General features: G+C 54.3%; 1 protein-coding gene across 1 annotated transcript; it reads right to left on the bottom strand.

The window, feature by feature from the left end:
* Nucleotides 1-9,231: 9,231 nt before the first annotated feature.
* NPR1 (natriuretic peptide receptor 1) lies at nucleotides 9,232-21,913 on the bottom strand. Its single transcript, XM_028090266.2, has 22 exons — nucleotides 21,214-21,913; nucleotides 20,467-20,666; nucleotides 19,923-20,036; nucleotides 19,376-19,511; nucleotides 18,728-18,819; nucleotides 17,866-18,001; nucleotides 17,553-17,637; nucleotides 16,652-16,772; nucleotides 16,002-16,076; nucleotides 15,776-15,853; nucleotides 15,276-15,380; nucleotides 14,943-15,014; nucleotides 14,691-14,847; nucleotides 14,249-14,404; nucleotides 13,882-14,050; nucleotides 13,030-13,176; nucleotides 12,820-12,943; nucleotides 12,609-12,677; nucleotides 12,187-12,361; nucleotides 11,836-11,934; nucleotides 9,467-9,558; nucleotides 9,232-9,294 (listed from the first exon to the last, which is right to left on the bottom strand). The coding sequence occupies exons 1-22, from the start codon at nucleotides 21,911-21,913 to the stop codon at nucleotides 9,232-9,234; spliced, it is 3,165 nt and encodes a 1,054-aa protein (XP_027946067.1).
* Nucleotides 21,914-23,751: the final 1,838 nt, after the last annotated feature.

Genomic DNA, 23,751 nt, shown 5'->3' with positions numbered 1-23,751 from the left:
TCAAGCTGAGGTTGGTTTTCCCTATAGTAAAGTACTAACATTAAGACAGTTGGGAGTTTGGGGTACCTGGGTGACTCAGTCGGTTAAGTGTCTGCCTTTGGCTCACGTCCTGATCCCAGGGTCCTAGAATTGAGCCACACTCTCTGCTCTCTGCTCAGTGGAGGCTCTCTTTCCCTCTGCCTGCCGCTCCCCCTGCTTGTGCGCTCTGTCAAATAAATAAATCTTAAAAAAAAACAAAAACAGTTGGGAGTTTACTGGAGGAATATTATCTTCCTATCAACAAGTCCTTGTCAATGGCTACAGTTGATAAGGAAGTTTAATTTTACCTGCATTTCCTTTTACCTTTGTTTTCCACATCACTATGGAGGGGAGCATGATGTTAGGGCTCCAGGAAATTCAGTCTATGGATCTCTGGAAGTTAGGCTATCAATAAGAATGCTTTTTCCTTGTAAATCACTAAGACATTTATAAACTGAGGGAGACTCATGTCCTGCAGGACTGTGATCTTTATCAGTTAACCATTTGTTTTTCCTTTCCCCTAGTTTTAGGGCATCCAGGAGGGCCCAAGGAATGTCACAAGTATCCCACAGTTGTGGTGGGGGGGGTGGTTTGCAGGGTGTCAGCTTGTGCTTTGTCCTCAGCTTGCCTTCTGATCCCTCATCAGTTGGGTGGTTTTTTAATTAGGCACCATGTGAATGTAGTACTTCTTTAAATATACCTTACTCAAAAATACCTGGCTGACTCAGTCGGAAGTGAATGCAACTATTGGTCTCAGGGTCATGAGTTTGAGCCCCATGTTGAGTGTAGAGATTAAATTTTTTAAAAGCTTTTTAAAAAAAGAAAAATACCTTATTCAAAAAGTGTTTTGGGGGGCGCCTGGCTGGCTCAGTTGGAGGAGCATGTGACCCTTGATCTCAAGGTTGAGTTCCAGCCCCACGTTGGGTGTAGAGACTACCGAGATAAATAAACTTTAAAAATTTATATAAATTTTGGGATCTTTGAGCTCCCTGAGTAGTCACTGATGTGGTTTTGGAATATGGGTGAGGTTCGGTGGGGTGAGGTCCGGACGTTGACCAAGAAAGAATTCTTCAAATGTCTTTGGTGCAAAATGGTGGTTTTACTAAAGCAAAGCATGGGGACAGGAACAGCAACTGGCAAAAAGAGCTGCTGCACTGGGGTTTTGAGGAGTGGCTATTTATATACTCAGGAGTTGGAAGTAAGAAAAAGGGGATTTCAAAAGGATTTTCATATGTTAAAGAAGACCCTCAGGGCACCTGGGTGGCTCAGTTGGTTAAGCGACTGGCTCGGGTCATGGAGTCCCGGGATGGAGTCCCGCATCGGGGGAGTCTGCTTCTCCCTCTGACCCAACCCCCTCTCATGCTCTCTCTCTCTCTCTCTCTCATTCTCTCTCTCAAATAAATAAATAAAATCTTTAAAATAAAAAAAAAAAGAAGACCCTCAGGATACTGCTAAAGAGGAACTATAAGCTAATGCTAAAGAGGACCTGCTAGAGGTTGGAGGCCTTGCCATTGTCAAGTTAGGTTGTTTTCCCCTCTAGCAAGGTATTAACCTTAAGACAGTTGGGAGACTCCTGGAAGAAACTCACACATATCCCACCCAGGAGTGGGGGGTGGGGGAGGTTGCAGAGTGTCAGCTTGCACTTTGTCTTCAGCTCCCTCATCATGTTTCATGACAATATAAAAATCAGGTCATGTGCATTTTCATATTGGGCACTTTTGTTAAAAAAACTTTTGTAATAGGGACGCCTGGGTGGCTCAGATGGTTAAGCGTCTGCCTTCGGCTCAGGTCACGATCCCAGAGTCCTGGGATCGAGCCCCGCATCGGGCTCCTGCTCAGCGGGGGGCCTGCTTCTCCCCCTCCCTCTGCTTCTCCCCCTCCCTCTGCCTCCCCCCCTGCTCATGTTCTCTCTCTATCTCTGTGTCTCGGATGAATAAATTAAAAAAAAAATCTTAAAAAAAAAAACTTTTGTAATAGTCTATTTTGTGGCCCCTGGCTGGCTCAGTTTGTGGAGTGTGCAACTTTTGATCTCAGGTTCTTAAGTTAAAGCCCATGTTGGGTGTAGGGTTACTTCAAAATAAAATCTTAAAAAAGCAAAACAAAAAATATATATGATAGTAGGAAAGCATACCTCCCTTTCTCCAATTCTTTAGTCAGAAAATAAGCTCTAATTTTAAACACATTTTTTAAAATTAAGTAAGCTCTACACCCAACGTGGGGCTTGAACTTAGAACCCCAAGATCAAGAGTCACATCCTCCACGGACTGAGCCAGCCAGGTGCCCCTTTTTTTACTTTTTTCCCCCTTATATACATATGAATAAAATGACAGCTTACTTATCAAGAGCTTGCTACATGCCCTGCATCATTCCAATAATTCATGTTTTAATTCATTTACACCTTGATTTAAGTAGTATTGTCTTCTCCACTTTACAGATAATAAAAATGAGGCATAGAGAAGTTGTTGGTTGTTGTTGTGGGTTTTTTTTAAGATTTTATGTATTGGGGCGCCTGGGTGGCTCAGTCGGTTAAGCATCTGCCTTTGGCTCGGGTCATGATCTCCGGGTTCTGGGATCTAGCCCCACATTGGGCTCCCCGCTCAGTGGCGAGTCTGCTTCTCCCTCTCCGTCTGTGATCACTCTTGCTCTCACTCTCTCTCTAATAAATAAATAAAAAAGATTTTATTTATTTCACAGAGAGAGAAAGCACAAATAGGTGAGCAGCAGGCAGAGAGGCAGGGAGAAGCGGGCTCCCTGCTGATCAGAGAGCCCGATGGATGTGGTGCTTATCAGGACGTGACCTGAGCTGAAGGCAGATGCTTAACCGACTGAACCCCCCAGGAGTCCCCACAGAGATGTTTAATAATTTGTACAGGTCATATGGTTTAGGAAATGTAGGACTTAGGAAATGTAGAACTGAATTGTGTCCCTCCAAATTCATATGTGGAAGCCCCCAGTGTGTTGGTATTTAGAGACCAGACCTCTGGGAGGTAATTAGATTTAAATGAGGTCATGAGGGTAGGGCCCTCATGATGGGATTAGTGCCCTTATAAAAGGGCCCTCCCTTACTGCACAACAGGTACACAAAGAAGAGGTCATGTGAGCTCAGGCAGCAAAATGGTGATGAGTGCAAGCCTCCGAATGAACCCTACATTGCCTGAGCCCTGATCTCAGACTTCCCAGCCTCCAGAACTGAGAAATAAACCTCTGTTGTTTAAGCCACCAGGTCTATAGTGTTTTGTTGCAGTAGCCTGAGCAGACTAATAAAGCCAGGATCTGAACCCAAGGAGCCCCAGGGCAAGCACACTTTACCCCTACATCGTACTGCCACTTTTTTTTTTTAAAGATTTTATTTAGTATTTATTTGAGAGAGAGAATGAGAAAGAGAGAGAGCACATGAGAGGGGTGAGGGTCTGAGGGAGAAGCAGACTTACTGCTGAGCAGGGAGCCCGATGTGGGACTCGATCCTGAGACTCCAGGATCATGACCTGAGCCGAAGGCAGTCGCTTAACCAACTGAGCCACCCAGGCGCCCCAAGTACTGCCACTTTGTTAATACAAAGTGGAAAAATGGAGTGATTTGGAAATTTCTAACTTACAATTCTATTTTTTTTTAAGAATTTTTGTTTATGTGACAGAGACACAGCGAGAGAGGGAACACAAGCAGGGGGAGTGGGAGAGGGAGAAGCAGGCTTCCCGCGGAGCAGGGAGCCCGATGTGGGGCTCGATCCCAGGACTCTGGGATTGTGACCTGAGCCAAAGGCAGACGCTTAACGGCTGAGCCACCCAGGCGCCCCACAATTCTATTTTTTTTTAACTTACTAAAGTAGGGGCACCTGGGTGGCTCAGAGATAGGAATACTCTCCTATCAACTAAGCAGACTCATCCAGCATTATGACGGGCACAGGGTTAGAGACTGTGTGAACATACCCTAAATTCTGAGCCCTGGAAGCATGTAGTTAGTACAGGAGAAACAAGGTTTGAAATATACAGAGCCAGAAACTAGTATAGGGAAAATCCTTCCAATCATTAGATTTGTGAAATTGCAAAGGGAGGATTTGACTGTCACTGATGCCTCGTCAAAACTGAAGGTCTTGGGGCACGGGGGTGGCTCAGTTGGTTAGGCATCTGCCTTTGGCTCAGGTCATGAACTTGGGGTCTTGGGATCAAGCCCCATATCGGGCTCCCTGCCTGGTGGGGAGTCTGCTGCTCCCTCTCCCTCTGCCCCTCCCCCTCCTTGTGCTCTCTCTCGCTCTCAAATGGATAAATAAAATCTCAGGGTGCCTGGGTGGCTCAGTCATTGAGCGTCTGCGTTCGGCTCAGATCCCAGGGTCCTGGGATCCAGCCCCACATCGGGCTCCCTGCTCTGCGGGAAGCCTGCTTCTCCCTCTCCCACTCCCCCTGCTTGTGTTCCCTCTCTCGCTGTGTCTCTCTTTGTCAAATAAATAAAATTTAAAATTAAAAAAAAAAGCTAGTTATGTTGCTGAGACTCCGGTATGGGGGGGCAGGCGGGGGTGCACGCTGTTGTTAGAAGAGAGGTAGGAAGGGCAGTGCTAGGACCAATGGAAGAGTGAGAGGCAGATTGCCTTTTTTTTTTATGTAGAGTTTATATTAAATACCTCTATCAAATAACTTAACATTCACATTGGAATGATACTCATCAAACAACTACAATGGCAGGATTTTAAGTGATTTTAATTTCTTCTCTGTACTTCTTTGTAAAAGTGTATGCCATTTCTGGTAAACAATAGTCATTAATCTTTTTTTTTTAAAGTCTCTATCAGATATAGCTGGCTTTCAAAGTCCCAATTCAGCTACTGAACTACCTCTACTCTTGCTTATTTTCTCAACTATCACACAAGCAGATTTAGTTCATCCTGAGCTTCATAATTTATATAAAAACTCAGGTCCAGGGTGCCTGACTGGCTAAGGCGGTTAAGCATCTGCCTTTGGCTCAGGTCATGATCCAGGATCCTGGGATGGAACCCCTTGTGGGGCTCCCTGCTTAGCGGGGAGCCTGCTTCTCCCTCTCCCTCTGCGGCTCCCCCTGCTTGTGCTCTCTCACTCTCAAATAAATAAATACAATCTTAAGAAAAAAGAAAAAAAGAAACTTGGCTCCAAGCTTATCAAAACAAAGGACTCCCCAACCTAGCAAGATGCTCTTTCCTTAGATGGCAGTTGAAAGGACAAGCCCCCTTGTCCATTAAAAAAAAAAAAAAAAAAAAAAATTCCTTCAAAAGAAAATCTGACAATTGGAGTATCTTCATCTTCTTATACAGTTGTTCCAATTACAGTTGTTCAAAAATAGAATGGTCTCAGTTCCAAGTCCCTGAAAGTTTTCCAATAGAACATGAAAGAAAAGCCAGATATTTTAAGAAGGATGCTGGCCCAGCGTAGGCAGTTGGGACTCTATAACCTCTACTTTTTTTTCTAACTCTCACATTTTTAGATCTCATTTGTACCTCTCATTGAGGGGTCTAATTATGTGCTGCATTTCACTTCCAAACATTCTCTGGACATCAAGAACCTCTTATATCTAACACTATGGTTTGCATAACGGAGACTCTTCCTAACACTAGCAAAACACTTAACAAATTTCTATCCCCTGCCAGTCAGCCTTCTAAGCATGTAATGGGAGGAACTAAGTCATGTAATCCTCAACACAGACCCATGAGGTAGGGCTTATTATGATCATTCCCGTGTTGAAAATTTTGCCTGAGGTTCCATGGATTTATGAGGGACAGAGCTGGGATTTGAATCCAGGCAGGCTGTCTCCAGAGTTAGCCTCTTAACCAACATGACACTGCCTCTCACTTAACAGAGGTTTGAAATTGCTCCAGTCCTGAATACTGAGATCTATGTGGTATTTTGGCGTGGTTCTAGCCTGCTGGGAGGTTGGTGGGCTGACACAAGAAAGCTGACCTGATCATGGGACCTACCTACCAACAGCCAAGGTAGGCCATATGCAGTCCACATTTGAAAGCCAAAGGCCGAGGAGCGCCTGGGTGGCTCGGTCATTGAGCGTCTGCCTTTGGCTCAGGTCATGGTCCCAGGGTCCTGCGGTCGAGCCCCGCGTCAGGCTCCCTGGGTTCCCTGCTCAGAGGGAGGCCTGCTTCTCCGTTTCCCACCCTCCCTGCTTGTGTTCCCTCTCTCGCTGTCTCTGTCAGGTAAATAAAATCTTTAAAAAAAAGAAAGAAAGAAAGCCAAAGGCAGAGAGTAGTAGTAGGATAGTTGCATCATGTGCAGAGGGGTATCACAGTGATTGACAGGTGCACACGACTGTGCAATCTTTGTTTGCTGTGGAAAAGTTCTTAAAGGGCAAGTAGCCCACCCATTCAACATTGGTGCCACGTGTGTGATGGCGAACTGGGTGGGTGGAGCTTCTTCCTATCCGGACCCCCTCACTGACCTTGGGTTAGCACTACCTGTCAAGTGGGTCCCTGACTCCCACCCCCTCTCTTCCTGTGGCCTCACCCACCTCTCAAGCATCCTGGCCTCTGCCTTGGGCAACACTAAATTCATCAATATCTCAACCCTTCATCTTGGTGGTAAACACCTTGGCTGGAATCTTACTTTAGTTCCAACCCAATGAGATTAAACTTCCCTGGACAGCATTAGGTGTTTTTTTTCTTATGGTTACTTAATTATTTTTATAGTCTTACAACTCCCGCGATTTAATTGAAAAATGACTTTCAGGTTGCAAAACTGGCCTCCGCTGCTAAATAGATTCCATAGATTTGTCCTGAAAAGGATAATTAAAAAATATATGATTATTACTAAAAGTATTGTTAAGACAGGTCAATTACCCAAGGTCTTTGACGTAGAGAAAAGAGGGGGTGGGGGGAAGCTAAGTGCCTTCTGCAAGCTCTGTTTTATCCTCCAGTCCCTGACCGCTTGGGCCGGGGCCCCCCCCTGCCCCACAGCTGGACCTCAGCTGGGCGCTCCTGCCCCCTTCGCAGCGGCGTCACGTGGCCGCTGAGCTCACCGTCAACCGCCAGGCTCAGCTGGATGCCAACGATGACTGTTGTTTTTATTGTGATCGTACTCCAGGGAAACCCTACTGCTGCCCCGCACCCCTCCAGCCCCGCTCAGCAGGACAGCCCGGGAAACCGGCCTCCCGTGGGCGGAGGCCCCCGCTCCCGCAGACCCCTCCCCTCGGCAAGGGCTTTCCCAGATCTTCCGGGCTCCGGGGCCTTCCTCCAGAAGGAAGTCTCCTCGGCCCCAGGGAAAGCTCTCGAGCGGCCGCAGTCCCCGGGCCGGGGCCTGCCCTCACGCCCCCCGCCGCGGCCCCCTCCCCTCGAGCGCCCGTGCTGGAGCCAGGCTGCCCCGGAAGGATCTGACCGGCCACTTCCTGCAATTGTCTCTCTGGACGCAGTCCGCGGGCGTCCAGCGCTCCCAGTCTCTCCAACGCCCGGCCTCTCGGACGTCCCCGCCCACCCTCTCCGTCCCCGGCAGCTCTCCCTCGCCGCCCTCTCAGCAGCCGGCCGCGGGGGACCGGGCGTGCGTGGTCACCGGGGCAACCGCCCGGGCCCGGGCGGAGGTGGAGGGGGGTAGCCGCGCTCTGGCTCCCAGCGAGTCAAATCGGAGCGGCCGCCAAGGGTGGGCTGGGAGCGCTGCACAGCAAGAGACCCCGCACTGGAGGGAGGAACGGCTTGCCCTTTCTTCAGCTCAGACCACCGCGGCCCTCAAGGCAGCCCGCCCCACCTCCTGGTCCCACTGGGCGTGCCCTCCAGGAAGAGGCGCAGGGAGGTCGGGGAGGGGCCTGTCTGCACTTGATGGATGGCACTGAAGAAATGTCTGGCACTTTCTTTCCCCGTGGGGGAGGTGAGGCTGCAGCCACCTCTCCCCCGCATTCATTCACATTCCTGCCCGCCCGCTCAGGAAGGGCTTGGGGTGGGGGGCTGGAGCAGGGCCAGCTGAGAGTCATTTTGCAAACTCTCACATTTGTCTACACTGGCATGGGGTGGACAATTCAAATCTCAACCAAGGTAAGAGAGGATCCATCCTTATTTCCTGGCTCCCAGGCCTCCCCAACACTGGGCAGTATAGCAGTCCTCAAACTGCTGTGGTCCACAGACCCTGGGAGTCCCCAAGACCCTTTCAGGGGACGGATGAGGTCAACAGCCTTTGTATAATCATACTAAATGTGCCTTCATGACGTGACAGGTACATTGATGGTAGGAAAGTAATGGGGGGCAAACTGCGGGTGTCTTAGTATAAACCAAGGCAGTGGCACTGAATGAGTCATTGTATTCTTCATTACCACACATTGGCAGTAAAAAAAAAAAAATTAAAAAGTCAGTTTTTGTAAGAAAACTTGATAAAGCATCAAAAAAATATTAACATGCGATTAGTTTATTACAGTTGTTTAAATGAGTTAATAAGGCCTTGTTTTAATTTCTAATATAGTATACATGAATAGATTTAACCCACATAAACACAAACTCTTTGAGGCCCTCAATAATTCTGAAGGGTGTAAACAGGTCCTTAGACCAGAAGTGTCAGCACTGCTGGGGGGAGTCACAGGCTGTCAGGTAGCTGAAAGGGGGCAGGGGCCTTTTGCAGATACTGCATTCCCAGCTTGAGAAGCATGTCTTACTTGGAGTAGAGGGTGGGGAACATGGCTGTGTTTTCTGGGAACCCGCTCTCCTTCCAGAGACAGTCACTAGAATAAAGATGTTAATGGCCTCTGTTCACCAGAGAAACAAGACATACAGGCCCACAGCCCCTCCAAGCTGCCCCTCTCCCCCGTGCACTACACCCAGTGTTGGGGGTGGAGGGGGACACAGGCGTGTTTGTGGATCCCCCGGATTCTCTCGTAGTCCCTTTTCCTATTGCCTCTAAGGTGGCTCTTCCCCTCCCCACATTAGTCACAGTGGAGCAAAGTTGGGGGAGTGGGGGAGAGGATCAGGAGTGCACACCCTATAGCCTGGCTTGAGTAGGATGGGGAGTGGGTACACTTGTCTATGTGTGTGCCCCTGGGCATGACTGTGTGCTCTGGTCCAGCGCCATGAACTCCAAGTTCTCCCCAACACCAGTCCTCCTTCAGAGGTCATATCTGGTGTCTCCACTGGGGTTAGCACATTTGAGTTGTTCAAACTACTTCTCTGATCCTTTGGCAATGGCAGGGCTGCTGAGGGTGAGGCCGAGGTCTGGCACCTCTCTGTTACCTCTGGCACAGGGAAGGGAGGTGTGGAAGGCCAAGAGGGAAGGCAGGTCAACCTCGAGTGCTACTCCCCCGCTCCCCGAGGAGCCAGTAGGTCCGAACTTTGCCTTTGCCCTGGAGGGAAAAAGAAGAGGCAGTTGGGGTGGGGAGTAGCACACCTACCTACTTTCCCAAATGAGAGGCTTAGGGATGGGAGTGGGGTTTGGCTGCTTGAGAAAGGGCCTGGGGGAGGACAGTCTCCCCTGGGACCCCAAGGGATGGTGAGGGCAGGGGCTTTCTTCTCTACCTTCATTTCTACATCTCCTCGAAGCTCCAGCTCGAAACCACCAAACTCTTCCAGGACAGCCTTGGTCTCAGAAGACAAGTGGATCTTCAGGGCTGGGAAGGATAAGGCAGAAGAAGGGAAGGTGGGGGATGCAGAAATAGGAGCAGGGAGATTGGGAACTGCAGGGGCAGAAAGATGCTTTCCTTCCTTTCTTTTGGCCTAGAAAGCCTCTTAATTCAGAGTCCCACCCCTCCATGTGGAGTCTGTCCATACTGGCCTCTCCCTTAGAATTCTAGAACTGTATTGTCCAACACGGTAGCCACTAGTCACCTGTGGCTATTTAAATTTAAATTAATTAAAACTGGGGGTGCCTGGGTGGCTTAGTTAGCTAACTGTCCGACTCTTGATTTCAGCTCAGGCCATGATCTCTGGGTCATGAGTTCAAGCCCCACAATGGGCTCCACACTGGGCATGGAGCCTAATAAAAAAAAATAATAATCAGGGAGCCTGGGTGGCTCAGTCAGTTAAGTAACGGACTTCGGCTCAGGTCATGATCCCAGGGTCCTGGCATTGAGTCCTGCATTGGGCTCCCCACTCAGTGGGGAGTCTTCTTCTCCCTCTCCCTCTGCCTCTCCTCCTGCTGGTATTCTCCCCTCCCCACCTTGTGCTCACTCTCCCTCTCTCTCTCAAATAAATAAAATCTTTTAAAAAATAATTAAAACTACAGTTAAAAAATTCAGTGCTTCAGTTGTACTGACCACATTTTTTTTTTATGATTTATTTATTTATTTGAGAGAGAGCGAGAGAGAGAGAGAGCAAGAGCGAGCACACGAGCATGGGGAGGGCAGAGAGAATCTCCAACAGATCCCCATCTGAGCAGGGAGCCTGACTCAGGTCTTGGATCCCAGGGCCCTGAGATCATGACCTGAGCTAAAATCAAGAGTCAGACGTTCAGCCAACTAAGCCACCCAGGCGCCCTGCACGACCACATTTCAAGTGATCAATATTCTCCTGTGACAGAGGCTACTACAATGGACAGCACAGATTATGGAGTATCTTCATCACTGCAGAAAATTCTATTGGACAACATTCTGGAATGTCACCAGGCTCAAGACAGACAGTGTAGCATGGTGGGTAGGGGCTCCGACTTTAGATCCTGCTCTGTCTAGTGAATCCCAGTTCAGACACTTGTTTGGGGAAGTAGTCTAAACTCTGTGCCTCATTTTCCTAGTCTGTAAAATGCTGGTAGTGACAGTTTCCCCCCAAGGCTTTGTTATGAGGGTTAAATTTAATGCTCATCAAGTATTTAAACAGAGTCTGCTGCACAGGAAGCACTCTGTAAGCGGTTCTTGTGACTCTTGTTTAACTCAATACTCATTTTCAGGCTGAGGGAACTGAGGCCCAGGGGAGGAGATGCGCCCCAACCACGAGGTTAAATCTAGGCTCTGACCCCTGACCTGGTGTTCCCCACACTTCTCTCGAACTTGCCCCTGCCACTCCTGGGTTCTGTATCATAGTGGCCTTGTTTGGTTGTTGACCATTTCTGAGAAGATGCTCCTTGAAGCCTGGACCTCAGTGAGGGGCTTTCTCCTACTCTGACTGCTGCAAACACAGTGCCCAGGGAGTATCTGCTGAACCAGAGCCCCCCTGGGCTCCCAAGTAGCCCTTCTCCTGCCATGAGGCTTGGATGGGGTCTGCATAAATCGCCCCCAGTGCGTCTGGGTCATCTTAGTACCCCAAGGCCTAGCACTTAGTAGTCACTCAATACATGTTTACTGAATTGAATCGTGTTGAATATAGCAGGAGGGTAGAAGATCAGCAGGAAGCAAGACTAGGGAACAGGGAGGAGTAAGCATTGACGAAACACCTACTATGTGCAGGGCTTGTGCAAGCTTTTCCACAACCCTGAGACAGGTATCGTTTTATAGATAAACAGCTGAAGCTCAGAAAAGTTGCGTGACAGTTATGTCCTGGTCATGTTATATGGCTTTCACACATAACTCTTCTAAGGTACGTATCTTATTCTCATCTTACAGATGAGGAAAATGGAGGCTTGAGGCCAACTGACACACAGCTGTGTGGGTTGTGGAGCTAGATTCACACCTAAATGGGCTGCTTGAAGCCCTCTACCACAGGTAAGAGGGAGCAGAAGGGCCCGAAGGATAGGCTTCCCTTGGGGAACTGTTGAACGCTGGCCTGGAAAGACTTTCAACCATTTGGAGGAGGGGGCCGGATCTCCGATTGGATTGGAGATGATGTGCCCACACTGACGTGGAGCCTGGGAGGAGAAAGGGCTGGGTGCCAGTACACTGGGAGGGGTGCCTGCCTGAGGGGCTTTCCTTGCTCCAGCTGCACCGCCCTCTCCAGCCAGTCCCGGGCAGCCACCTTACCTTCTCCGTTAGACTCCATTCTGGAAGCGGTATTGACTGTGTCTCCAAAGAGACAGTAACGGGGCATCTTCAGCCCTACCACACCGGCACACACGGGTCCTGCAGGGAGTGGAGACCCATCACTGACAGGGTGGCAGAGGTGTTAAGAATGGTAGGTGGGAGGAATGGATGGGGACTGCTGGGCAGGACCGGTGTGTTCCTGGAGAGTCAAGAGGTGGGACCCGAGGCCCCTGGGAATCCAGGTGTGCATGTGTGTGATGGGTGGTGGGGAGGAGCTGGGCCTGGGAATACGTCTCCAGCCCTTGGGGACAGCTGGGCCCGGGGACAGTCCAGCCCTGGGGGCTCCCTCACCTGTGTGGATGCCGATTCGCAGGCGCAGCTCCTCCTGGGGCCGATGGCGGATGCGGAAGGAGCGCACCGCGTCCAGCAGCGCCAGGGCCATGCGGGCCACCTCCCGGGCGTGCAGCAGCCCATTCCGCACGGGGAGCCCGGACACCACCATGTAGGCATCACCAATGGTCTCCACCTGTGGGACCCGCCAGAGGACGCAGGGCATGAGCCCTGGGGGTGTCTCTTCCCTGTGCTGCCCCCACGCTGTGTGCACCATCTTTGGTTCAGCACCCCATCCCCTGCGTCCCTGCTCTGCCTGTTCCTGGGGCTCCAGGTAATAGTCTCTGCCCATGTCTCATGGTCTCCTGTCTCAACTCTCTGCCCTTCACCTTTCTCTGACCCCACCACCATCTGTCCATGTTCGTCCCCACACCCACCCTCACCTTATACACATCAAAGTTGTCTATGACAGCATCAAAGCAAGTGTACAGGTCATTGAGCAGGGTCACCACCTGGAAGGGAAGCCAAGCCAAGGGTGGGTAGGGAGGAGGGGCCCCCACCTGGGATCAAGTGGGAACAGGGAACCCGCAGGCAGGCCTGATAGGGTGGAGATGCAAGGCCAAGCACACCTGCCTGGTCTTCACCTGGACTCACCTGCATGGGCGTGCTCTCTGCCGACAAGGCTGTGAAGCCCACGATGTCACTGAAGTAGATCGTGACACTGTCGAAGGCTTCAGCCTGGACCGTCTCCCCGCGCTTCAGCTGCTCGGCCACTGAGCTGTGGGGTCAGGGACAGGTGTAGGATCAGAGCATGAGGTGGGGCTGGGACGGGGTGGCCGGGCAACACCAGACACAGGCACTCACTGAGGCAGAATCTGGTAGAGCAGGGCCTCGGCTTTGCGTTTCTCCTCCAGGTAGGCCTGGGTCCGCTCCTCTACCAGCCCCTCCAGATTGTTGGCATACTGCTCCATGCGGGACAGCAGGTTGTCCAGGATGTTGCTGCTACTCTCCCTGAGGACCGGGGGTGGGGGATGGGGGTGGTGGTGGGCAGGGGGGCAGTGAGAGAGGGGTCGCCGGCAGTACCAGGAAGTGCCTACCCTGGCACTCACCCTTCCCAGGCTTCATGTGAGCCCATCCCCCAACTGCAGTGGGGCCCCTGGAGAGGGTTGGGGTTGGGGAGCATGGCAGGATGGGTGGGTGTGACAGGGGAAAGTGTAGGAGGAAAGTTCCATTCATCTCTGAGACCCCAGAGTCAGGCCCCAAGCTGGAGAGATATTGGCTACTTTGTTCATCTTTGTTGTTGAACACAAGCAAGTTAGAAGGAGGTGGAGGAGGTGGAGATGGACAGGGGTAAAGTGAGGACAGAGTGTGGGCAACAGGCGGGCAGAGGGGTGTGTGGAGGGGTGGTGGGGGCAAACTGCGGCAGGGAGGTCCAAGGGCTGGGGTGAGAGCGCCTGTGGAGGGTTGGGAGGCAGGGAGCTCCGCTGGTTCTGCACCACTGCAGAGGAGGGGCTGGGGGGGGGGCAGTGCTGGTGGGGGGAGGGGCATGAGAGGTGGGGGACGACGGGACAGCGGGGCATGCAGCACTCACAAAGGCGGGCTGTGAGGCTGTGGCGGGCTGGAGCGGGCTCTCTCTGCCACTGCCAGGAGAAGACTTAAGTGTGGGGCACAGGGTGGCTTTGGGAGGGTGGGTGGGCTGGGAGGTACATCAGCAACCTGTTGAACTTGCGCAGCATCAGGCGAATCTGCTGGAAGGGTGGCCGCTCCTGTGGCTCCTCAGCCCAGCACCGCTGCATCAGCTGCCCCAGCTCCTCCAGGTGACTCTGCAGGGCCAGGGAGGGCCGGAAGGGGGGCTGCTCCCCCCGAGTCACACGCTCCACGATCTCTGTGTTGGGGGAAGAGGGGCTGAGGGGAGGGGCCTGCCAAGGGCCAGGGAGAGATGGTGGGGAGGTCCAGGACCAGGCTGGTGTGGTTGAGCCACATTCCAAGGGGCAGGTGTGGTGGTATTTCCAGGGGTCCCTCACCCTGGGGCTGGGTGTAGTTGCAACTGTGGCAGGGCTAGGGGACAACATGGTTCTCTCACCTTTGGGGCTGAGGTCTAAACCTTCCACATGGAAGACACCGCGCCTTAGGGCAATCTCCTGAAGGATGATCCCAAAGCTGTACACGTCACCTGCCTGGGAGCCCCGGGCAGGGGGTGAGGCCATTCGCAGGAGCTCAGGGGCTGTCCACAACTTTTCTGCAGGTCAGAGGTCAGAAGTCATGGGGCGAAGGGCCCTAAAACTAAGGGGTGGGGGGAAACAAGGTCCTGGAAGATGTGGCTGGAGAGATCTGGAGCCATCAAACCGAGTGCTACAGAAGAAGAAGCCTCGAGACCACTGTGTCAGGCTCCCCTTTCCACTGGAGAATGAACTGAACCAGGAATCAGGAAAGCCGTGCCAAGCCCTTGAGAAGCCAAGCATCAGTCCCCCTGCGGGGCTGTGCTTGGAAGGAGGGGCGTCTTAGGAGTCAGAGTTAGGGCTCACTGGCATAGAGTGTGTGGCCTTGCTCTGGTTCCGGGTCCCTGAAGCTTTCCAGGCCAAAGTCGGTGATCTTGAGCACAAAGCGCCCATCTACCACGCAGTTGGATGACTTGAGGTTGCCATGGGAGCAAATGGCCCCATTGTGTAGGAACAGCATGCCCTGGGAAATTTGGGGAGGCAGAGGTCTTGGTTTTAGTGGGACCTACAATCAGGGCTGGGGAGAAGCGTGCCTCGCCCCTCCCCCACATATCCCACCTTGACAATGTCATTGGTGAGAGAGTACCGGAACATCCAGTCTAAGGTGATGCTCTCATTCTCCAGAATGTCCTGCTGGGCAATGAGAGTCAGGCATGTATGCTAGGGACTCCGGGGGGGGGGGGGGGGGCGGGCGGTTTGCAGAGGCCTACTGACAAACCAGCACGACAGGACAAAGCCTTGGATTTACTCTAGTGCATTTGCCCCCCTCCCCCATTTTATGGATAGGGCAAATAGAGGTCAGAAAGAGGGAGAAGATTGCCTGGGGTCATATGGCCAGTGGGGGACAGACTGGGCTAGAGCCAGATCTCCTGAGACCCCTTGTCCCCTCACCTGCAAGCTCCCACGGGGACAGTACTCTGTGAGGATACAGATGTTGGGGGGGTCAGTGCAGGCACCCACAAACCTGGTCAGGTGTTCATTCTGAACGTCCCGCATCTGTAGGTGGAAGCCAGTATCAGGAACCTGACAGAGACCCCGCTCCTCCCCAAGTGCCCCCCCAGGGACTCCTGTCTTCCTAATGCCCTGTTCACTCTGCAGAGGGTCTAGGACCCTGGTGATTCCCCCCTGTGTTCTAAAGAACCCTCCCCCAGAATCTGCTCCCTGCTCACTCTGCCTCCTAATCCCTTCACCCCCCAGGGGCCCCTCCAGGACCCCCCCCCGCCCCCTGCCGCCAGGGTACCTCCACTAGTCTCTTCTCCCGTTCAGGACCTTCTCTCCCACGTACAATATGCGACGGCCCATCCCTTTCCTGGGGTACCCTGTAGCCCTCCCCCAACCTCCCCAAGTCCCTGGGACTCTCCCCAGGCTACTGCCTCCCTCCCCCACATTACATGCTTCAGTTCAAACAGGACTTTTCGTGTCAGCTCAATGCGCTTACGATTCACACGTTTCACAGCCACAAGGTTGCCCTGGGCAAGGAACGGAGGCTGTCACTGAGATGGCCCAGTGGTGGGGACCCCACGGGCTCCTGCAGCCCGCTCTGGGACCGCCCTGGGCCCCGCCCCCCGCCCCAGAGCCCTGCCCAGCTCCAAGGACGGCAGCCTTTCCCCGGCCCACCTTGTAATACGCTGTCTTGGCAAACACTTGGAACTGGCCCTCTGTGGTTAGCAGGGAGCCATAATTGGAGCCTCTCTGGAGGACGCAGAGCAGGAGGGGTGGTCAGCCGGCTCTCCGTCCCAGGGGCCGGAGCTCTGGCCCGCCTTATCTCTGTCATCCCGCTCCTCATGCCACATCATAAAATCCTTTTGTTTTCTTAAACGTTTAAATATTTTCATTTTAAAGATTTTACTGATTTATTTGACGGAGTGAAAGAGCACAAGCAGGGGGAGCAGGAGGAGAGAGAGGAGCAGACTCCCCGCCGAGCAGGGAGCCCAACGCGGGGCTCAATCCCAGGACCCCGGGATCATGACCTGAGCCCCAGGCAGGCGCTTAACCGACTGAGCCACCCAGGCGCCCCTATTTATTTCTTTTTAAAATGTATTTTCACATATACTATTTCTGAACTTTGAAAGCCACCTGTGAAGGAGGCTCTGTGGGCATAACCTATCTGAGGTAGTCCCAGAGGGGCAATGGGACTCACCCCAGATCACACAGCAAGTGAAGGTAGAGCGGGAACTAGAACCTCGCCCTCTACCCTAGTCACCAGGCGCTGCCCCCGGCCCCCACAGCCCGCTGACCCCGACTCCTCCCCTTACAAGTGCTCTTACCCCACTCAGGGTCAGCCGGCTGCCTGCACTCCGGAGGTGCCTCTCAAGGCTACTGGGCTGCACGTCCTCCCAGCGCACCCGCCACAGCTCCGAGGCCAGTTCCTTCTCCAGCTGCATCTTCCTGGGGTATGAAACCTCCATCTGAACCCATGTCTGAACCCCTGACCCTGGCTGGGCAGCTTAGCAGCCCCTCCTCTGAACCCTGGGACCACTGCAGGTGCCGACAGGTGGACGGGGGCGTCAGGAGGTTTGGGTGAAGCCCTGCCTGCCTCACGGGGACCTTGGGCAGTCGCTTCACGTCTCTGAGCCTCACGCCCTCATGTCGCAGTGTATCCTGATTTGGGGACTGGTGACCTCGACATTTATTTCAAAGCATTGTTGTAAGAAGAGAAAGAAATAGCGCGTGGCGGTGCCTGGCGCATAGTCTAGGCCCAGCCAGCACTGATCTTCTCCTTCCCCTCCTTGCATCTCTCTGATATTAATGTCTGCACCTCATTTCGGCCTCCCACTGGAAGGCAGCAGTGGGGCTCCTTTACCTCCCTCCTCCACTCTGGGTTCATCACTCCTAGTCAACTGACTGGGCCCGGGGCGACAGGGTTCGAACCATCATTCCCCATCAGGTCTGCATGAGTCGGAAGGGAGGAGAGACCAGCCTGCAGGGCAGAACCCACATGCCTGTGCCGCCCAGCTGCTCTGCTCTTCTCGGGGCTCCCAGACCCTTCCTGACCCTCCCTCTCTGCTCCCTGTGTCCTAAGGCTTTTTAGTCTCCCTCCTTCCCCATCTCCTGCAGCCTTCCTCCACTGTCCCTCCACCCTCCCACTTCCCTCCAGGTCCTCGCTACTTCCTCTGCTAGTTCTCCAGGCCTCCCATCCTCACTCCCCACCCTCATTCCAAGACTCACCTGCATATGAAGAAGGAGGCAGTCAGAATGCTGAGCAGGGAGAGGCTCCCCACCAAAGCCAGCACTTCCAGGGAAGAAAAGTGATCTGCACAAGAGTCCAAGTTCCAGCAAGAGAGATTTGGTTAGACAGCAGGAGGAGGAAACGTCTCATAGTTAATCAGTGAACTAGGAAGATGGATGAAGGGAGGAAAAAGGCAGGAGTCGTCTCTCCAGAAAACCCTCAGTGTGGGAGAGGAGCACCTATTCGACTCCTGAAATGGGGAAAAGAGAGAACGTCTCCAGAATGAAGGCCTGGAAGGCAAGAGGCAGTCACCTTGGTTGCAAGCCGGGTCCTCGTTGTCAAAGCCGCATTTGGGGATGTCAGGAGGTGGGTACCCCAGGGGCCAGTTCAGTTTGCGCCCTGGCACGGCCACCAGCTCCTGGGAAGTCCCATTGTAGTTCAGAACAACCTATGGGAGGGCAGGAGTGGTAGGCGGGCAAGGCCTGGGGTGACACCTCCTGTCCGGGGGAGCAGGGCTGCCTCCCACCCACCCCCCCACGTCTGCTTCCAGGGCCTATATCTGGGCTGCTGTCAACAATTTAGCAAGCCCCTGCTGTGACCAGATGCAGAGGGCCCTCAGACCCATGCCATTAGAGTGGAAAAACTTGGCTTTATAAAGAAAACTCCACGTAGAACCCCAACTTGACATTCAGGGTTTATAATCTTGGACTGAAGCACATACGAAACAGGAAAAGACAATGTTCTCAGTCCACATTCCCAGGCCTGAGCCATGTACCTCTTCTCCGGGAAGTCTTCCCCTAATGATCTGCTCCTTAGTGCTCGTGGCCCCAATTCCTTCCTGTTCCCGACTGAACTTAAAGAGCTGTACGGCCCCCAAGTTAGCCTGTCTCTGCCGAGAGAGGGTCCTGCCTATCTTAGGAGACATGGGACCTTCTGAGGGTAGGGCTGTGCTCCCTCCTCAGACATGGGGTTCCTCGAGGGTCCCCGTCATTCTGGTTGCTCCCCCAGACCAGAGCTGGGTCTCTTTTATCCCTGGATTCTCTTATCCCTCTCCAAAAGTGACCAAGCATGGTAGGGGTGACTACAGAGCAGAGATGACCTGGCAGGGCTGTGGGGGAAGGCCGAAGGACAAGATGTCATTGACAGTTGGCACTGTCTTCTGGGGGCACCTTACCCTGAAAGTGCCAGTCTCAGGATGCATATCCCAGAGGGAGAAGTCAGTCTCCCGATCTCCATTGCTGTCCATTTTCAGGTACCCTGTCACACCTGGGGCATGGAGGAAGATGGCTACATTTTGAGAAAGTGGAAGTTCAGCACTTCCCCCTACCTCATCTCTCTCCCCATCTCTATCCCTTGATCTTTGCCTTGCCCTCCAAACATATATAATAGTAACAAAGTGTTAATAACATATATAATAACAAAAGGGACATACATTTCAGCAGTAGGAATGATTAAAGCTGGGGACTTAGGAGGACTTTTTTTTTAAGATTTTATTTACTTGGGCATGAGCATGAGCAGAGCGGGGAGGGGCAGAGGAAGAGGGAGAAGCAGACTCCCCACTGAGCAGGGAGCCCTAGGTGGCCCCTGGGATCGTGACCTGGTAACTGACTGAGCCACCCAGGCACCCCACTTAGGAGGACTTCTTGAGGGAGCTAGGGAAATGGGGAAGGAGGCCCAAGGGAAGCTGTGGAGCTTCCCTATATAAGAGAGGAAAGGACAGGCATGGGTGAGTGACCCCCTCAGCGGCTAGCTAGAGGCTTCTCATGGCCTCCTGCTTGGGGCACCCCATGGTAGCCTATCTCTGTCACCTCCAGCCCCTGACCTCGGAAGCTTCGGTTCCACATCCGCTGAGTGATGGCCTCCCCATCCGTGACAGTTCCCCCATGTGCCAGAGTCTCTGTCACTGCCTGTACATAGAGCAGGAGCCCATCGTGGAAGGATGCTGGGATGGTGTTCACCTGCAGGGGCGAGCAGAGCTTGGCTGGGGTGGGATGTATGAGGGCTGGTGAGTGGGGCATCATGGAGGAGGAAATGGAGGGCACCGGGAGCTTGGAGGAGGGTGGGAGAAAACACCCCCACAAGACAGAGGTTTTTCTACTTATAAGATGCCTCCACAAATACCTCTGCTTCTGAATCCTGCCAGGCAGATAGGGCAGGACACGTCGTCCTCATTTTACGGATGAGGACTTGAGTTTCAGAGGCTGGACAACTTGTCAATGTCCCCCTTGGTCATCAGGAGAAGGGGAAGCATGGGAGGCCTGGGCATCGAGATGGCTAAGATGACAGGCTGGCCACCGGCAGAGGGCCATGGAGTGGGGTGGGGGTGGGGGCTGGATGTCCATGCCGGAAGGTCCCAGGACCCACCCTACCAGGCCATCCTCCATGGTGAAGTTGAACTGCTCGTGGGCCAAGTGTTTTAGCTGCTGCAGGAATTCCAAGTACTCAGGATTATCCGGCTCTTTATATGTAATGATTTTGGCAGCCTGAGGGAGGGGTCAGGGGAGAGGGGAGAGCTGGGCGCTGATCCAGTCCTCCCAGTACCTTGGGGCCCACCTCCCCCAATGCATCTCTGCTTAGCTCAAGGTCAAAGTGGATGGGCTCTATGTCACGTATGAGGCGCTGCCTGCTCCAAAGCAGGGGACCCAATGGGATGGCTTCTCAAGTTCTATTAGTCTGTGGTATTGGAATACCCTCCCACCTCAAGCCCATTCGCTCATCTTTTTAGCCTCCTAGCTCTGAAGTCTCCTAGTCCTCTCTACACCCCTCACCCCTCCTTCCCTTCCTCACCTGCCTCCCTGAGCATCAAGAGCCTCTTTTTTGGAACCCTTTCAGACCCTGAGGAACCCAGCGCCCAGAAACTAGGTGCCAGCAGCTCAGAGTCCCACAGCCTGGGCTTATAGCCTAGACACTCACCTGAAAGGCCTGGTGGGCACTGATATCCTGCCCATCCCCTCTCTGCCAGGGCCTGTGGGGAGCAAGGCCATGTGCACCTTGCAGGCTTTGTCCAAAGAGGTCCAGGTGGAAGAACACATAGTCCTCCCCACTTAGACCAGCTTCCATGGCCAAAAGCATCAGAGTTCGGAAGGCATCTGGGGAGCTGCATATGTAGATGACTGGGGAGGAAGAGGGGATGGTCAGAAAGAGAGAGAAGCCTAGATCCTGGCGGAGTGGGAAGGAGGTTCACAGACTACACTGGTCTAGGCCGCGGCACAAGAAAGGTGGAGAGGGCTGGGAGCAGGCGGCGGGCCGGGGTGATGGAACGAGCAGAGACCGGGAGAGCAGGAGAAGCGGCGCCACAGGTGGGGAAGGCGGGGTCAGGCGCTGAGGGAGAGGGGGAGGCGGGCCAGCCGGAGAGGGGACTGGAAGGGGAGACGGAGTGTGGAGGAGAAGATGGAGGGGGAGAGGCTGCTGGGAGGCCACCGAAAATGGAGGAGAAAAGAAGGGCTGGGCATGAAGCCGGGGGCCTACTAAGTGTCAGGTGACGGCAGGCATTTTCTGCCGGAGGGAGAGGTGGGACGCAGATGGGGGAGTCTGGGAGCGCAGGACCGTGGAGACAGCCGGTAGAGGAAGGGAGGGAAATGGAGCCTTGGGCCGAGGCTGACTAGGGGAATGAGGAGCCGCGCGGCGCTGCAGGAAGACCGGCCCGGGCCGCCCCCTCACCTCGGCCTTTGCGCCTCACGGTCCGCAGCAGCAGGGCGTAGTGGTCGAGGTCGCCCTCGGCGAACTCCAGGTGGTCCACTGTGATGTTGAGGCGGTCGCGCAAGCGCATGTACAGCCCTTCCACCACGAAGAAGCAGGGCTGGTCGTCGCCGGGCCGGTAGGCGTAGAGCACCAGCGCCTGGCGCTCCCAGCCCAGCCGTCGGTGCAGCGCCGCCACCAAGTCGCCCAGCTTGGCGTGGCTGGGCCCGGCTCGGGTGGTCAGCGCGTACTCGTCCTTGGCCCCGAAGCCCAGCGCCGGGGCGCCGGCGGTCAGCAGCGGCACCCGCCAGTGCGCTGTGAAGCGCCCCACCGGGGCGGCCGCGTACACGCAGCCGGGGCCCAGGAACACCGCGGGGCTGTGCTCCCACTTGAGGTCCACCGCGGCCAGGGGCGCGGCAGTGTCGGAGCAGACGCCCAGCGCGTTCTCGCTGCTGCCCAGCACCGTGCGCACCGTCCAGCCCGGCAGCAAGTCGGGCCGCGCTCTCACCCCGGCCAGGGCCAGCTCCACGGCCGGCCCCACGCGCGCCCACGACCACGGGTACGAGGTGTTGGCCAGCGGCAGGACCACGGCCACCGTCAGGTTGCCCGCGTGGCCGCCCGGGAGCAGCGGCAGCAGGAGCAGGAGCTGGAGGGCGCCTGCGGGGCGGCCGGGGCGCAGCATGGCTTCAGCCGGCCGCTCGGCGGGAGAGCGCTCCCACCCTGGCCTCTTTGGCCCCCTCCGCGGCCCCGTCGCGGGCATCGGGCGCGCCCACCCCAGGGCACGCTGCCTCTTCCAGCTGCGTCGCTCAGTGTCGGCTGCGCGAGGGGCGCGTGGCGGGCGCTGCGGGGCAGGTGGGCGCTGGCAGCGGAGCGCGGCGACTCGGAGGACGAGCGTGGGCTACAGCGCGAGGGTGCGTGTGTTAGAAGGAGCAAGCGTTCTGGGGAGAAGGGTGGGAGAGGGCGCGAGGGAGGGAAGGGGAGTGGAGTGTTGTGTGCGCGCGTGAGCGGCTGCCCCGGGAGGGTGCCAGCAGGGGCGTCCGGCCGGCCCAAGTCCCCGGCCGTCCGGGGGGGACAGGGGAGGTCCTGAGCCAAGCTCCGAGTCCTTCCTCCCGCCGCTTCCCCTCCCAGACTCGGCGACTGGAGAGCCAACCCGGGATCTTTAACCCCTTCGTCCCCGCCCCGAAGTTGCGGGCACGCCCGCGCCCCCAGCCCGCGCGCTTTCCCCTGAGACCCTCCACGCGGTCCTCCTCCGAGAGCGGCGCCCTCAGAAGGGGCTTCCTCGCTGGGATCGGAAGCAGGACCAAAGGGAGACTCGCGTGGGGGCCGCGGGGGCCCATTTGCGCCCCACCTCGTCCCTCCCCCTACCTGGTTCCGTTTGGGGGAAGAGAGCTGTGCTGGTTTGGGATCTTGGCAAGAAAAGGTGTGAATGTACGGAAATGTGTGTGTCTGGGGTGGACAGGAGGGTGGCGGGTTTCTGGAAGGGCGTTAAAGTAGGTGAGCCCAGGGTCCCCGTGACTCAGTCCATCCAGGACCGCCCCCGCCCCCCCCCCAGCTTCCAGATAGAGCAGATTGACGGAGAGAATGGACCCAGTGGAAGGGCGGAGTTAACCCTTTAGTTCCCAAATGGTTATAGGAAGGGGGAGAAGAGCGTGCGGTGGCTGGGGTGGGGAGGGGGAAGAGTGGTGACCTCGGGGCCGCTCCCGGAAGGTGAGTGTGAGTTTGTTTGAGGGGGATTGTTAAAATGGGATTTGCGGTGACGGTGGGAGGCGGTGTTGGAAATGACCGGTGGAGGCGTCTCCTGGGGAGAGGGTTGGGGGTCCCCCGCTGTGACATCAGTCTGCCCTCTCGCGGCCAGCAGGGGTCACTGACGCAACTGCGCCGCCACCCTCTCCGATCCTGTGCCTGGACTGAACCCAACACCTGCAAACTTTCCTTCACCAAACGGACTTGATGCGCTGACTAAATGCTGAGAGTATGAAGGTAAATATATGTATAGCCGTGCCTTGGAGGAGCTCTGCTTGGGACAAATAGCCATAATGTAATCTGATTGAGGACCACAACAGGGAGATGGATAAATTGCTAAGAGGCCCAGATAGGACTTCGGCTTGCTTCGAGGGCCAGGAAAATCTCCAAAGAGAAATAATTCAGCAAGAGTAGAATGATGAGCAAGGTATTCTGTGCAGAAAGAGAAGAATACTGAAGTATATTTCCTATATCAGGAATTTTGGGGGAATTTTAGGACCAATTTTTCTTATGGTCTAGAACAAATAGTAGCCGTTGGACCAACTACAGATGGCCGAATGTTTTGTTTGGCCTGCATTCTCTTTCTCTGTTTGACTTAATTGCCTACACTTAAAAATCAGCAGATGAGGGGCGCCAGGCTGGCTCAGTCAGCAGAGGGTGGAATTCTTTCTTTTCTTTCTTTCTTTCTTTCTTTCTTTCTTTCTTTCTTTCTCTTTCTTTCTTTCTCTTTCTTTCTTTCTTTCTTTCTTCCTTTCTTTCTCTTTCTTTCTTCTTTCT

Source organism: Eumetopias jubatus, unplaced genomic scaffold (assembly GCF_037043125.1).
Source record: "Eumetopias jubatus isolate StellerSeaLion01/CBP00866 unplaced genomic scaffold, mEumJub1_p1.0 scaffold_12, whole genome shotgun sequence".
Classification (NCBI taxonomy): domain Eukaryota; kingdom Metazoa; phylum Chordata; class Mammalia; order Carnivora; family Otariidae; genus Eumetopias; species Eumetopias jubatus.
This window is presented reverse-complemented; position numbering and strand designations above follow the sequence as displayed.